We start from the raw sequence: 14,215 nt of genomic DNA on the forward strand, positions 1-14,215 counted from the left end.
GATATTGTTATTAAAGCCGGCACAAAATTGTTAGAACTCTGAAGTTGTTTGTTTCAAAGGTCAGTATGAGCCAGTTCATTCTTTGAGCCAAAGAGAGTTTCTCACCCTTGTGGCTGTTTTTGGGGAGAGCCTTAGATGACGGCCTATTAAAAAGACTACAAAGTAAGTTCTGTTCTCTCTTACTTCACACAAAGACTGGTGTCCAGGATCAAACCGATTAAAACGTCCCTAACATCCATTCATCGGTATAGCGATGGCGAAGGGTGTGGTTACAAGGGATGCTGGGCCAGCCTCGTGAGGATCTGTCCCTGGTGCCGTTCCTAATGACACTTTGAATGGTGGCCTTTGTCATCTCTGTGAGTCAGTTTCTTCCTTCAGATTTGAGAGGGGATGACAGAGGCCTCCTCCTACTTTCACTGTGGTCCTGTTGAGGGAGAAGCTAGCACCTTCCTTGGGCTTGGCTTTATGTAATCAGCAGTTGGCACCAAGGCTTAAGTTCTGGTGGTTCGGGTGTTGGTCCCATATTTGAAAGACTCAACGAGAAGCGACAGCAGATACAGACTTGGAAACTATGGCAACCGTTTCCTAGTTAGTCTTTGCCCATAATCTAAGGGTCAGAATCTTGGTGGCAGAAGTGGGAGATGGGACAGTTACTTGAAATACCGAGGTGACAAAGAGTCCGGTGTCGCCTGGGAGTTGCGACCGTGGTCACAAGCAGTGAACAATTGCAGTGTCCGCTTGTAGCGGCTGATGTTTTACCATCCTTTCATCGTATTTTTTGTATCCATTTAATTTTTTTTTTAATTTTTTTTTTAACGTTTATTTATTTTTGAGACAGGGAGAGACAGCATGAACGGGGGAGGGTCAGAGAGAGAGGAAGACATAGAATCTGAAATAGGCTCCAGGCTCTGAGCTGTCAGCACAGAGCCCGACGTGGGGCTCAAACTCACGGACCATGAGATCATGACCTGAGCCGAAGTCGGACGCTTAACCGACTGAGCCACCCAGGCGCCCCTTTATATCCATTTTAGTATCGTCAGGTGCAGCTGGGAATTACATTCTGTATCATTCACTGTTCCTTTCTGCCATGTAAATACAGTGTAAGCGATGAAAGCTGGGGCGAGGAAGGGGGAGGAGGCAGAAGGGCCCGTCCGAGTCGAGAACATCGTCACCCTTTGGAAACGTGGGGGCTCGGTCTCCGCAGGGAGGCCGTCAGATGTGACCAGCCATCCTGGAAAGAGGCGAAACAGATACTGAGTTTAAACATTTGATCCCAGATGCTCCTTCAGCCCCGTCCCTCCTGAACCATTAACTGAAGTTTGGAAGGCGAGTTTTGTGTGGACGCCTAAGGGCTTCCTTTATTTTGTTGCTAGATGACGCCCAAATCCAAACGGAAGAGTATCCATAGCCGGATGCTGCGGCCTGTTTCCAGGGCCTTCGGTGAGTTATTTCTGTGTCCGTGAAACACCCTCAGCGGGGACCTCGGGCCGCTTCGGGGCCGTTTCCCGGGGATGCTCTGGGAGGCAGCGCTCAGAAGGGCAGTCGCGTGGTTTGTGAACGCATGCGTGTGCGATTGGGTGAGGGGCCTGACGTGACCTTTAGGAATTCCGCAGCCCATCCGGAGGCACTCAGCTTGGGCCCGGGGCCCTGCTTCGTTTCAGAGATGGAGTTTGACCTCGACAAAGCTCTGGAGGAGGTGCCCATCCACATCGAAGACCCGCCCCTCCCGTCCGCCCGGCAGGAGAAGCAGAGCTCGGGGCTCATCTCCGAGCTGCCTTCTGAAGAAGGGAAGAAACTGGAACACTTCACCAAGTTAAGGCCGAAGCGGAATAAGAAGCAGCAGCCCACCCAGGCGGCGGTAGGTGGACCGGGCTCCCCACCCCCCACCCCTCCCGACCCAGGGGGAGCGCGGGGGATGGACCCCCCGCACGACCTCCAAGCCCGTGTCTCCGCTGGGCGCTCGGCCGTTGGGGAAAAGATCATGCGGTCGAGCGCCCAGGGCCTCGGAGCGGAGTTGCCCTTGGAAGAAATCCTTAGAAAAGTCGCGGTCCCGTGCGGGAGCCCAGTGGACTCCGTCCAGCAGCCTGCGACGTCTGATGCGGACGGGGGGCAAGGAGGCGCCAAAGAACTGGTGTGTGACTGACTCGAGGGTGCCCACCTCTGCCCCCCCCCACCCCCGGCCGCGCCTGCCTCCTCCCCGCTCACCTGCCCAGCCCGGGTGGCGAAGCGGGGTTCCCGGGGCAGTGTGGAGACCACACCCCGTGTCCCCTGCGGGACAGGGTGGGACGGTTTGTGCCACGCAGCCTTCATGTAGCTTACCCCGTGCCCCTCCCGGGCGCACGTCTCCCCTCTCCTTTCCAAGGTTGGCCCCGGGGTCTCTGTCCCCATCTCCCTTCCCCTGCGGTCCCCCGGAATCTCTGCCGTGTCCCCACCCGCCTCTGCGGCCGCCCTGTCTCCGCTGACCTAATCCCCTTCCACCAGGTCTCAGTGGTTACTTGACAAAGAAAAGTGCATCCTTCCCGAAACCACTTCCCGTGGGCTTGGTGTCGCCACGGGCTTCTTTTTCAACCCCCCCCCCCCCATTCCGGTGACGCCTTGGACTGTGTTACTTGCTGCTTGGGCCGTGTGGGCAGAACCCGGGGTTACAGTCCGTGGCTGACGCTGCCCTGTCTGCTCTAGAGTCAAATAGTCACCTGCCTCCTCAACGTCAGCGTCCCAGAGCACCTCGGGCTCAGGCCGTTCAAAACTGGGCGCGTCTCTCCCTGTGAACCCGCCTTCCACTCACTTCCCTGTCCGCCATGGTGCGTCACAGGTGACGAGTCAGGATATGATCCTCATGAGACCCCAGGTCCCGGTCCCAACCCAGACCTCCTCTGCCTTCCTCCTTGTCATCCCTGCCTTTGCTGCTTCCCACCCAGTGTCTCAGTCCTGCAGAGCTGTAGCCTTTTCCTCGTCACTTCCCCTCCCCACCCCACACACCTCCTGGGCTGACAACCACTCATCTTTCAGATCTCCTCTTGCCTCAGTGTGCCAGGAAGCCCTCTCGGTCTCTACGTCTGTGCTCCCGTAAGGCTGTGCTCGCAGGACCCCAGGGGAGGCCATTCTCACAGACCGGATGTGCACAGTGCCCCGCCTGAACAACCTGCCATGGAGGCCGTGGCTCTTCCAGTGCCTGCTGTTCATAACTGTTATAGCTGCCTTTCTAGCTCTTGTCATAGTGTTTTCGAAGCACTCTCTCCTCCTTGTCTCTAAGCCTCATGTAGGAAGGCAGGTAGTTTATTACCCTTGGATTTATGCTCAGTGGTGAGTGTGGTTTCAGAATAGGGTGGAGGGTCAGCGGTACTTAGAGGATGCCGTGTGGATGACTGGAGGCGTGGATGGGTAAAGGTCACAATAATTACGTGTGCGGTCAATCATTTATTCATCCCTGCTCAGGCTTCTTGTGTTGGTTAATTTCTCATTGGAATCTGAAAAGCATGACCTGGTTTCCCAAAAAAACAAGGAAACAGCTTTAGTGCTTTGTTTCCTGATTTACTTGATTTTAACTTTTTAGTCCACTGTTACAGATTCTTAGAATACACTTTTACAAGTCTTATGTTTATTTTTTTTTAATTTCTTAAGTGTTTGTTTATCTTTGAGAGAGAGACAGAGCGTAAGTGAGGGAGGGCAGAGAGAGAGGGGGAGACACAGAATCCGAAACGGGCTCCACGGGCTCTGAGCTGTCAGCACGGAGCCCGACGTGGGGCTCGAACCCACGAACCGTGAGGTCATGACCTGAGCCGAAGTCCGACGCTTAACCGACTGAGCCACCCAGGCGCCCCGAACTTTTTTTAAATGAGGCCTTTTTAGATAGGGGAAAAGATGACCTCCCCCACTCTGGATTCGAGGTGGTTACTGAATAAACGGCCCCTCTGTGGCTCTCTCCGCGTAGAGAGTCATTAGCAGCGTAACTTGTACGCAAAACGGCGGCGGAAGCGTTTCCTTGATGAAGTCAGTGACCCACAGAAAGAGAATATTGTGGACGTATTTAAAAACCAAGAAGGGGAGGGAAGACGGCTGAGCTAGGGTCCTCGTGGAGGGACGCACCAGGCATACGCCGCGGAGGGTTTAGCTTCGGCCACGGCGGGGCCGGGCCGCGTGGGCTCGGGCTGTCCCATCCTGGGAGCCCTGCCGGGACCCGGGCTGTGTCCTGAAGCGGAGGGCTGTGGCCGTGGCTCCGAGGCCATCTGGCTTCTTCCCAGAGGTCTGGCAGGTGCGAAACTGGCGCGGCTCGCTTCCCTTTGGACTCGCGGCGAAACTGGACGAACCTCGGATGCCACAGCGCTTGCGGTTTTCAAAGTATCTTCCTGTGTCTCAGGGCCGCAGCATGGCCCCGTTTTCAGCTGAGGATGAGGGGCTGACGGTTTGTCTTCCCCACTAGCGTTCCGTAGCGACGGTCACTTCTGTTGCTGCTTGGTTTGCTTTTGCTCGGACCAAGGAGACTCCGTCTGTCCTAACTTCTAGCGCTTGCCCTTGACCTCGGATGCCCCTACGAGCCTTCCTAAGTATCAGAATGCTCAGAACCAAGGTGTGGCTTTCCTTTTCTTTTTACTTTTAGCATTTCTGACGCCAAATGTGTGGGTTCCCCCACCCGGCACCCCCTTCCCCAACTAATTCTTCGACTCTGGACACCAACTGAGCGTCCTACAGTCCAGCTCTGGCACTACCTGGAGTTAAGCTGGACCCCACAGGTTAGGGGCTCAGGGGCACCCCCACTTGAGACACCAGTCCCAGCGTGTCGTCTGTACTTCTGAGCAGCTGACTGTAAATTCTAGAGAGGGTCCCACACGCTGCTCCCCAGGTATGATAATTTGCTAGAAGAATTCAAGAACACACTTTACTTACTACTACCGGTTGATCGTAAAGGACGCAGCTCAGGGACAGCCACATGGGTGAGATGTGTAGGCTGAGGTGAGAGAAGCCCCTCTCTGGGCAGGTCACCCACACACACACCTCCGTGTGTCCCGGGGGCTCTGCCAACCTCATCACTTGGGGGTGTTCGTGGAGGTTCCGTTAAGTAGGCTTGGGCACGATGAAATCGTTGGTCGTTGGTGACCAGCTCCGTCACCAGGCCCTCATCCCTCCCCGGGGTCAGGGATCAGGGTGGAAGTTCTAGCTGTCGTATTATGTGGCTGGTTTTTCTGACAACCAGCCCTTATCCTGAAGCTGCCTAGGGGCCCCCAAGCTTTTTATCGTAAACTCAGAAACGGTTGGAAAGGGCTTGCTCTAAGTATCAATAAGTATCAAAAGATGCCCCCATTAGCTCTGTCACTCAGGAGATGGCAAGGATTTTAGAAACTCTGTGTCGGGAACCAGGACAAAGGCCACATATGCACTCTGATAGCCCACAAGGCTAAGTTAAATGCCAACGTGTCCGTTTCTGTGGGGCCAAACTTGGATTACTGTTTCATAACTTTGGTTCCAGTGCCAAAAATACACAAATAAATATCTACATAGATATGAAGAGTAGACAACTATTTTTAAAAAATAATAAAAATTCAATCTTTGGTCAAACTACAGTGCTTCTAAACTACCAGACATCTTAGGAATAATTGATATAGACATTTTACCTGTACATTTTAAGTCTTTACTGAACCTCTGTAAAGACAAACCAAAAAAAAACCCCAATTTATTTTAATGACGAGATAAAATATACCAGTTTCTTCTTTTTTTGCATTTCATTAATGTGTATGTAAGAACACTTCAACATTACATTGTGGCTGCTTCGTCTGTAGACTTGAATCTTGGAGTGTAGTTGTGAGAGACAGACGTGAGCTGGAGCTCTAGCAGGTAGGTTCTCTCTTTCCCTGGCAATGTGTGTCTGGACATGGGATCTTTCTAAGCTTCCTTCTAAAATACCAGCACTGGGGCGCCTGGGGGGCTCGGTCAGTTCAGTGCCCAACTCTTGATTTCGGCTCAGGTCATAATCTCATGGTTCATGGGTTCGAGCCCCACATCGGGGTCTGGGCTGGCAGTGTGGAGTCTGCTTGGGATTCATATTCCCTCTCTCTTTCTCTCTCTCTCTCTCCCCCCCTCTCCCCTTCCCTGCTCACACTCAAATAAATGCACATTAAAAAATAATAAAATAAAATCCTGCCCACATTATTGAGCTGTCATGAGAAAAAATGGAATAAAAGTATACAGTCCTTTATTAAATGTAAATATTGTTCCTCAGAGCTAGTATTCCCATTTTATTAATATTAACTATCTTTACTATATTAATATTTGCTTTCCCCTTTGTCTCCTGTTCCCCTTCCCTGACACTGTAGTGGAGGAGAAGAGAAGAATGTCCCTAGAAATGGATGCGTATCACCCTTAGCTACTCTACTTTGGTGAATTTTTTACTGATTTCATTAAGGAGCAAGCCAACTATTTTACAAAAATTCACATTCAAAAATTACGCCCCTAGTGGAAATGACTTTTAGAGAGTCTGCCTCGGGGCTGGGAGCTTCATGTGGGTAAACGAAGAGTGGCGATGCCATTTTCCAAGCACCAGGGTGTGCCCGCGTACCTGTGGAAGGGCACGACAGGTGGGAGAGGGAAGGGTAGCGGGGGTGGATATTAGGACAAGTCCCTGGTATTTTAGAATGTGCCTCTTGCTCACATCATAGTCCGACGTGCGCATGTCTGGCCAGGGGACCCCACGGAGGTCATTCGGGGACCCAGGCTGCTTTCGTTTACGGCTCTTCCTCGTCTTTGGTCCTTGGAGTCCTGTCCGCTCAGCTGGAGGATGACAGGAGGCACTCAGGTTCACACCAGGAGGTTTGATAGGCCGGTCTGACAGTGGTACCGTTAGCCAGAGCTTGGCCGGGTCGCTGCCCCTCGGGAACCTGAGAATCTGACCATGACGCCCAATGGGCCGGGGCCAGCGTGCTCGCCTGGGCTTCATACCCATCCACTGCCCGTTAGCTACCGCCTCTGCTGCCCTCGCCTGGCGCCCCCACAGGGGAAAAGCATCCCCTAAAGGAAGGAAAAACCATTGAGGGGCGCCTGGGTGGCTCAGGGGTTAAGCGTCCGACTTTGGCTCAAGTCATGATCTCGTGGCGGGTGGGTCTGAGCCCCGCGTCGGGCTCGCTGCTCTCAGCACAGAGCCTGCTTTGGATCCTCTCTCTCCCTCTCTCTCTGCCCCTCCCCTGCTCTCTCGCTCACTCTCTCAAAAATAAGCGTGTTAAAAAAAATCTGCACAGCAGAATGAGATTCAGAAGCCAGGTTCTAGCTGCGCGGGCCGCTAACTAGCCGCGTCTCCACTGGAAGGAATTCTACGGACGATCTACTCCTTGTTCAAGGGAGTGGGACGCCCAGGGCAAGTAACCGACCTGCCTGTGGTCATCCTCTGAGTTATTACCGTACATCATGCAGTGGCTTTGCTCCACCTGACACGTCAGCGTTAGCCGGCCCCGTTTCTGGCGCGGCCCCACACTGCTTAGCCCAGGGACGAAGCTAGCCAACTCTAATTAAAACCGACCAAATCCCAGTAATCCGTCATCTCCCACGTGCTTCGAATGACGGTACCACAAGGCTGGAAGGAATTTCAGTGTCGTCTTGTCCGGTCCCCTTCATTTATTTCCCCCATTCCTCCCCCCTACCTCCCTCTGGGAACCATCAGTGTATTCTCCGTAGTAAAGAATTGGTTTTTTGGTTTGTCTCTTTTTTTTCCTGTCTGTTGTATTCCACATACGGGTGAAGTCATATGGTATTTGTCTTTCTCTGACTTCACTAGCATAATACACTCGAGCTCCATCCATGTCTCTGGCAAGATTTGGCAAGATTACATTCTTTTCGATGACTGAGCAATGTTCCATACCTTATGTATACCATATCTTCTTTATATACTCATTTATAGGTGGACACTTGGGCTGCTTCCGCCATTTGGCTGTTGTGAATAAGGCTGCAGTAAACACAAGGGTGCGATAGCTTTCTGAATTAGGGTTTCCGTATTCTTTGGGTGACTACCCAGTAGTGAAATTACTGGATTATGTGGTAATTCTTTTTTTAGTTTTTTGAGGAACCTCCATACTGTTCTCCACAGTGACTGCACCAGTTTGCATTCCCACCAGCAGCACATGAGGGTTCCTTTTTATTCACATCCTCACCAACACTCGTTGTTTCTTGTGTTTGATTTGACAGGTGTGAGGCGATACCCCATTGTGGTTTTGTTTTGCGTTCCCCTGATGATGAGTGATGTTGAGCATGTAGTCATGTGTCTGTTGGCCCCCTGGATGTCTTCTCTGGAGAAGTGTCTGTTTGTGTCTTCTGGATTATTTGGTGTGTGTGTGTGTGTGTGTTTGTGTGTGTGTGTTTGTGTGTGTGTGTGTTTGTGTGTTGAGTTGTAGATGTTCTTTATATATCTTTGTCACTAACCCTATAAGGGATACGTCATTTGCAAATATTTTCTCCCATTCAGTAGGTTGTCTTTAAATTTTGTTGATTGTTTCCTTTGCTGTACAGAAGTTTTTTTATTTTGATGCAGTCCCAAGAGTTTTATTTTTGCTTTTGTTTCCTTTACCTCAGAAGACATATCTAGAAAATTGTTGCTCTGGCCGATGGTCATAAAATTATTGTCTGTTCTCTCCTAGAATTTTTATGATTTCAAGCCTCACATTTAGGTCCTTAATCCATTTCAAGTTTACTTTTGTTTATGATGTGAGAAAGTGGTCCCGTTTCATTCTTTTGCATGTTGCTGTCCTGTTGTCCCAACACAATTTGTTGAAGAGACTGTCTTTTTCTCACTGCATATTCTTGCCTCCTTTGTTGAGGATTAATTGACCATATAATTGTGGGTTTATTTCTGGGCTCTCTGTTCTGTTCTGTTGATCTGTGTGTCCGTTTTTGTGCCAGTACCATACTGTTTTGATTATTACACCTTTGTCGTATGTCTTGAAATCTGGGGTGGTGATACCTCCAGTTTTGTTCTTTTTCAGGAGTGCTGTGGCTATTTGGGGTCTTTTGCAATCCATACAAATTTTAGTATTTGTTCTAGTTTTTAGAAAAATGCTGTTGGCATTTTCATAGGGAATGCATTAAATCTGTAGATTGCTTTGAATAGTATGGACATCCTACAATATTTGTTTTTCCAATCCATGAGCATGGACCTTCTTTCCATTTGTGTTCGCATTTTCAGTTTTTTCCTCAGTGTTCTATAGTTTTTTGAGTAAAGATGTTTCACCATCATGGTGAAGTTTATCACTAGACGTTTTATTCTTTTTGATGCATTGGTAAATGGGATTCTTTTTTCAATTTTTTAAATGTTTATTTATTTTTGAGAGAGACAGGGCATGAGCAGGGGAGGGGGAGAGAGAGAGAGGGAGACACAGAATCCAAAGCAGGCTCCAGGCTCTGAGCTGTCAGCACAGAGCCCGACCTGGGGCTTGAACTCACAAACTATGAGATCATGACCTGAGCCGAAGTTGGCCACTTAGCTGACTGAGCCACCCAGGCACCCTGGGATTGGTTTTTTTAAATTTCTCTTTCTGCTACATTATTATTAGTGTATGGAAATGCAGTAGATTTCTGTATATTGATTTGGTATCCTGCAACCTTACTGAATTCATTTATCAGTTCTAATAATTGTTTGGTGGAATCTTTAGCAATTTTTCTATGTATAGTATCATGTCTAGTGAAAGCTGTATTTCTTCCTTACCAATTTGGATGCCTTTTATTTCTTTTTGTTGTCCGATTGCTGTGGCCAGGACTTTCAGTACTGTGTTGAGTAAACGTGGTGAGAGTGAGTTTTTTAATAGCTGTAACCACCTCAGTGACTGGTATTGGTTTTACTCTCAGGCATGTAATGAGTTGTATTTCAAGCCTCAGGTGCAAGAACATCTGGGAAGATAATGTGTTTCACTTGGTCGGGTTTTGATACTGAGTAGAGGAGAGCATACAAACTGGGTAGGCGCATGTAGCCATTTCTGTGGTTATTTAATCAGTTGAGAAAGTTTCTTTCCTAGTTTGCTACATTTGTTTTCAATGAATAGCAGTTTAATTTGATTGGCTTTTTCTTCAGTAGTTCTGGAAATTGATCATTTATTTTTCTCTTTTGTTTTGCTGTCGTGTGAATTGCACTGACCGACCTTTCTAATGTTGTATACCATTCTTAATAATCATGATACTCTTGCTTTTTTATTTAATTCTAGTATAATTAACATACAGTGTTATATTCATTTCAGGTGTATATTCTTGCTTTGTTTTTTTTTTTTTAATTTTTGTTTGTTTGTTTTTCAACGTTTATTTATTTTTGGGACAGAGAGAGACAGAGCATGAACGGGGGAGGGGCAGAGAGAGAGGGAGACACAGAATCGGAAACAGGCTCCAGGCTCCGAGCCATCAGCCCAGAGCCTGACGCGGGGCTCGAACTCCCGGACCGCGAGATCGTGACCTGGCTGAAGTCGGATGCTTAACCCACTGCGCCACCCAGGCGCCCCTATTCTTGCTTTGTTTTAATATACTGCTGGGCTTTGTTTACCATATTTTATTGGGATTTTTTAATCTATGTGCATAAAGAAGAGAGATCTATAGTTTTCTTATTCTCGTCTAGACCATCCATCTGCTTTGGGTTTCAGAATTATACCATCTTCATAAAATTAGTTCAGAAATTCTCCTTTCCTATTCTCTGGGACAGTTTGTACACAGCAGAGATTTTCTGTTCCTCTCCTGGGGAGCCATCTGGGCCCGATGTGTTGTGTGTGCGCAGGTGATACTTCTGTGCAGAATTCCTTCCGTAGGGATTTGATGCCTTTCGTTATAGATCTAATCAGATTACCTAATTCTCCTTGAGACCATTTTGGCCATTCATATTTTTCTAGGATTTTGTCCACTTAGTCTAATCGTTCATTTAGTCGTGTATAGAATTCTCATAACTTTTTAATCTCTCCTGTATCGTGTTTCTGTGCCCCATGTTTTTTTTTCATTTCTGATACAGTTTCATGCTTCTCTCCTAATTTTGTGAGGCTCACTCTTTTATTAGTCTTTTTTTGGAGAATCATCTTTTAGTTTTATTAGTCCTCTTAAGCTCATTAATTTTTGCCTTACGTTTTTATTATAGTTCCTTCATTTTATGTCTTTTAGGTCCCTTATTTCCTGATCTGACCACTTAGCTCTCACTGCTGCCTGTTTCTTACTGCCTAATGTATGCATGTAAAATTCCAGGACTGTTCAGCTCGCTAATTAGCGCTCTGTGTGTGTGTGTGTGTTCAGAGTTACTAATAATACACTAATTGTCCTTCCTTCCTGCCCATCTCTCTCCGTGCGGCCTGTGGAGACATTACTAGAGGTCTGACAGCTCCTGTCAGAAGCCAGGTGCACCACCCACGGTGTCTCCCTGGCACGTTCATCTTCATAATCCTGGCGGAGGGTGGCCTGAATTGTCATTAGTGCTCATAATCACCGGCTTATCCTCTAAGCACTCACAAATGGTCCTTTTAGCCTGTATTCATCCCCCAGAGGCGCAAAATCTACCTTCTTGATTTTTCAAATACTGCCAGCAGCCATTCCGATGCCCTGTTTTGTTTGCAGAGCCTTTCTGTGAGTACAGATGCAATCTGTTCCGACTGGCTGGGGAGGGGGCTTCTGCTCCCCTCTCCCAGTAACTACACGACGCTTTTTACTTATTTTTTTTATTTAATTTTTTAAATGAAAAAGAAATTTTTTTTAAGTTTATTTACTTTGAGAAACAGAGGCAGGGAGGGGCAGAGAGAGAGAGGAGAAAGAGAATCCAAGCAGGCTCAGCACTGTCAGCACAGAGCCCAATGCGGGGCTCGAACTCACAGACCGTGAAGACCGTGACCTGAGCCAAAGTCAAGAGTTGGACGCTTAACCGACTGAGCCACCCAGGCGTCCCCGTGCCACACTTTTTAGCCTGAAATGTATTCTCCTTGATAGAAAGACCAAAGTCAAATGGGATTTGGAGAACTTCTGATGTCTGTATGTCCCTTTCCTTTTGCTAGAAATTGAGCTGAAATGGCATGTGTCTTTGACCTCGAACCGTTTTGACAAACTGTATTGCGTTTTTGCGTTCGGTTTTTGTGCCGCTCTTCATACAAGCTGCCGACATCGCCACTTCCTATCTTAACCGATGCATTTTAAACCACATCCCCTGGAAGGTCTCCTGGTGATCCTGGACTTCGCATTACCTCTCTGCTCGCAGTGTCTTCGTGTCTAGCGTGACCCGGTCGGCCTGGGGGATCACCTCTGTGGCCCACCCAGCCCTGAAAGCGCTCGTCCTACAGGAAAGCAGGCTGCTTGTTGGGCCCCGTGGACCTCCGTGACTGAAACCCATCGATGTCCTTCCTCCCTGACCCCAGAGAACTCGCTGTGCTAGCGGTGGATTCCATGTCAAAGCAGGAAGCAAGGAAAGGGCTTAGAGGAGAAATTTATGCTAGTAGAAAGTAATTTTTTTTTTCCAGAATGGGAAAGGGAATTTGAGAGGAAGCCTCGGAGGGGAAGCGTGGGCGCGCTGGACGGAAGGCCCGTGTTAGGCCGTACGTCCTGGGCTCCTACCCTTCCCATCCATCATTCAGGTGACCTGCGTGGGTCCCCCTCGCCCTCTGAGCCCCGTTTGCTGTGACTAACCAAATACTACGATAAAACTATCTTTCCTTTTCAGTGCAGAAGGTACAAATGAAAATGAAATCATACAGTGCAAGACACGTGTAAACCATGAAGCATTATACAAACACAGGGAACCATTATTGCTGTGGAGAGCCCCCTCTCCATTGTTTTACAAGAGAAAAAGTGCTAACCCTGAGCCAGTTCGGTGCTCCTTTCCCTTTTGTGGTAAAAGTTACTCGTGAGCTCTCTGGCCATAGCTGAATTCTACAACTCGGCTGATTGTTTGCTCTGTTAGAAGACCCGGGAAAGCCTTGCTCCGATATAAAGCACCATCCCGAGGAAAAATTGAATTGTTTTTATTCACAGCGTCCTTTTGTCCCGTATCTGTTATCTGCTCATGTTCAGCGGTTGGCAAACATGAGCTCAAACACACGGCTCACATTCATAATGGAGATTTCCCAGCGAGTGAAATGGATATAACTGCCTAAAGCAAATGATCGGTTTTTTTCTTTAAACAGCTCACACAGAGGTCTTTGCCGACCTCAGCCAAGTTCCCCTAGAGGCAACTTGACACTTGCACATCAGGATTACAGAAAGCCACTTCCCCACCACTCTGTGGCAAGACCTCCAGACCAGATAGCCCAGGCACAGGAGAATTTGCCCTTGTTCCCAAAGGAATGGGCAAGACAAGCCCTCTTTCTCAAGGGCCTACAACCGCTGGGTGTAAAATATTAACCTAATACACCATTGCAGACGCAAATCAGACATATTGCTGAGCTCACTGTGAGATTTCCATTCAAAGACAGTTGCTAACTTGGTAAGTGATTTCCTGTCCTGAGACCCAAGCTTTGAAGCGTCTCCTGGACCCCTGACCCTGGGTTTCCCACAGCACCTCAGATGCTTGTCAGAAATTGCACTCATTGTCGTCTTCCCCAAATCTGGCCTTTTGATCTATGTTCCCTAGAATCATGCTCCCATTCACCCAGCCTAGAAACTTCGACATCATCTGAGGCAGCTCCTTTCTTGGTACTCTCGTTTCTCCAGGCCTTAATTTGCTCCTCACCTCCTCCAGATCAGACTAGACTATTACAGGAATCTCTCTTTTGTGTTCCTGAACAGATTCCCCTACTTACAGAGGTGCCCGGGGGGCTCAGTCGGTTAAGCGTCCGACTTCGGCTCAGGTCATGATCTCACAGTTCGTGGGTTCAAGCCCCGCGTCCAGCTCTGTGCTGACAGTTCAGAGCTTGGAGTCTGCTTCGGGTTCTGTGTCTCCCTGTCTCCCCCTGCGTGTTCTCACTCAGTCTCTGTCTCTCAAAAAATGAATAAATGTAAAAAAAAAAAAATCAGATTCCCCTACTTACAGTCCCTGGCTTCTCCAACTTCATGCTGCTCTAGAATTATCTAAGCAAAATACAGGTTGGGCCGTGCCACGCTTCTGTGGGGTCCCTATCGCCTACGGAGTGAATTCCACACTCTTTCGTGCGAGATTCAAGGCTGTTCACCATTGGTCCTTGTATCATTAGTTGGAAAGCATTCGTTCAGCTAGAGATAACGATATGCAACTAAAGATGGCTTCAACAGTGAGAAATCCTGATTTTCTCAACAAGAAACCCAGAAGTCTCAGGATCAA

At 48.5% G+C, this 14,215-nt stretch overlaps 1 protein-coding gene across 7 annotated transcripts in view; it reads left to right on the forward strand.

Annotated features, from left to right (window-relative positions):
* The window catches only part of CARMIL1 (capping protein regulator and myosin 1 linker 1), a 308,332-nt gene that overhangs the window by 265,786 nt on the left and 28,331 nt on the right, over positions 1–14,215 (forward strand). For all 7 annotated transcript variants that reach the window (XM_053223218.1, XM_053223219.1, XM_053223222.1 and 4 more), the window contains 2 exons: positions 1,374–1,440; positions 1,662–1,858. In XM_053223218.1, the coding sequence (XP_053079193.1) occupies positions 1,374–1,440; positions 1,662–1,858 (264 nt within the window). The remainder of the gene's footprint in view (positions 1–1,373; positions 1,441–1,661; positions 1,859–14,215) is intronic.

The sequence above is a fragment of the Acinonyx jubatus genome, chromosome B2 (assembly GCF_027475565.1).
Source record: "Acinonyx jubatus isolate Ajub_Pintada_27869175 chromosome B2, VMU_Ajub_asm_v1.0, whole genome shotgun sequence".
NCBI lineage: Eukaryota > Metazoa > Chordata > Mammalia > Carnivora > Felidae > Acinonyx > Acinonyx jubatus.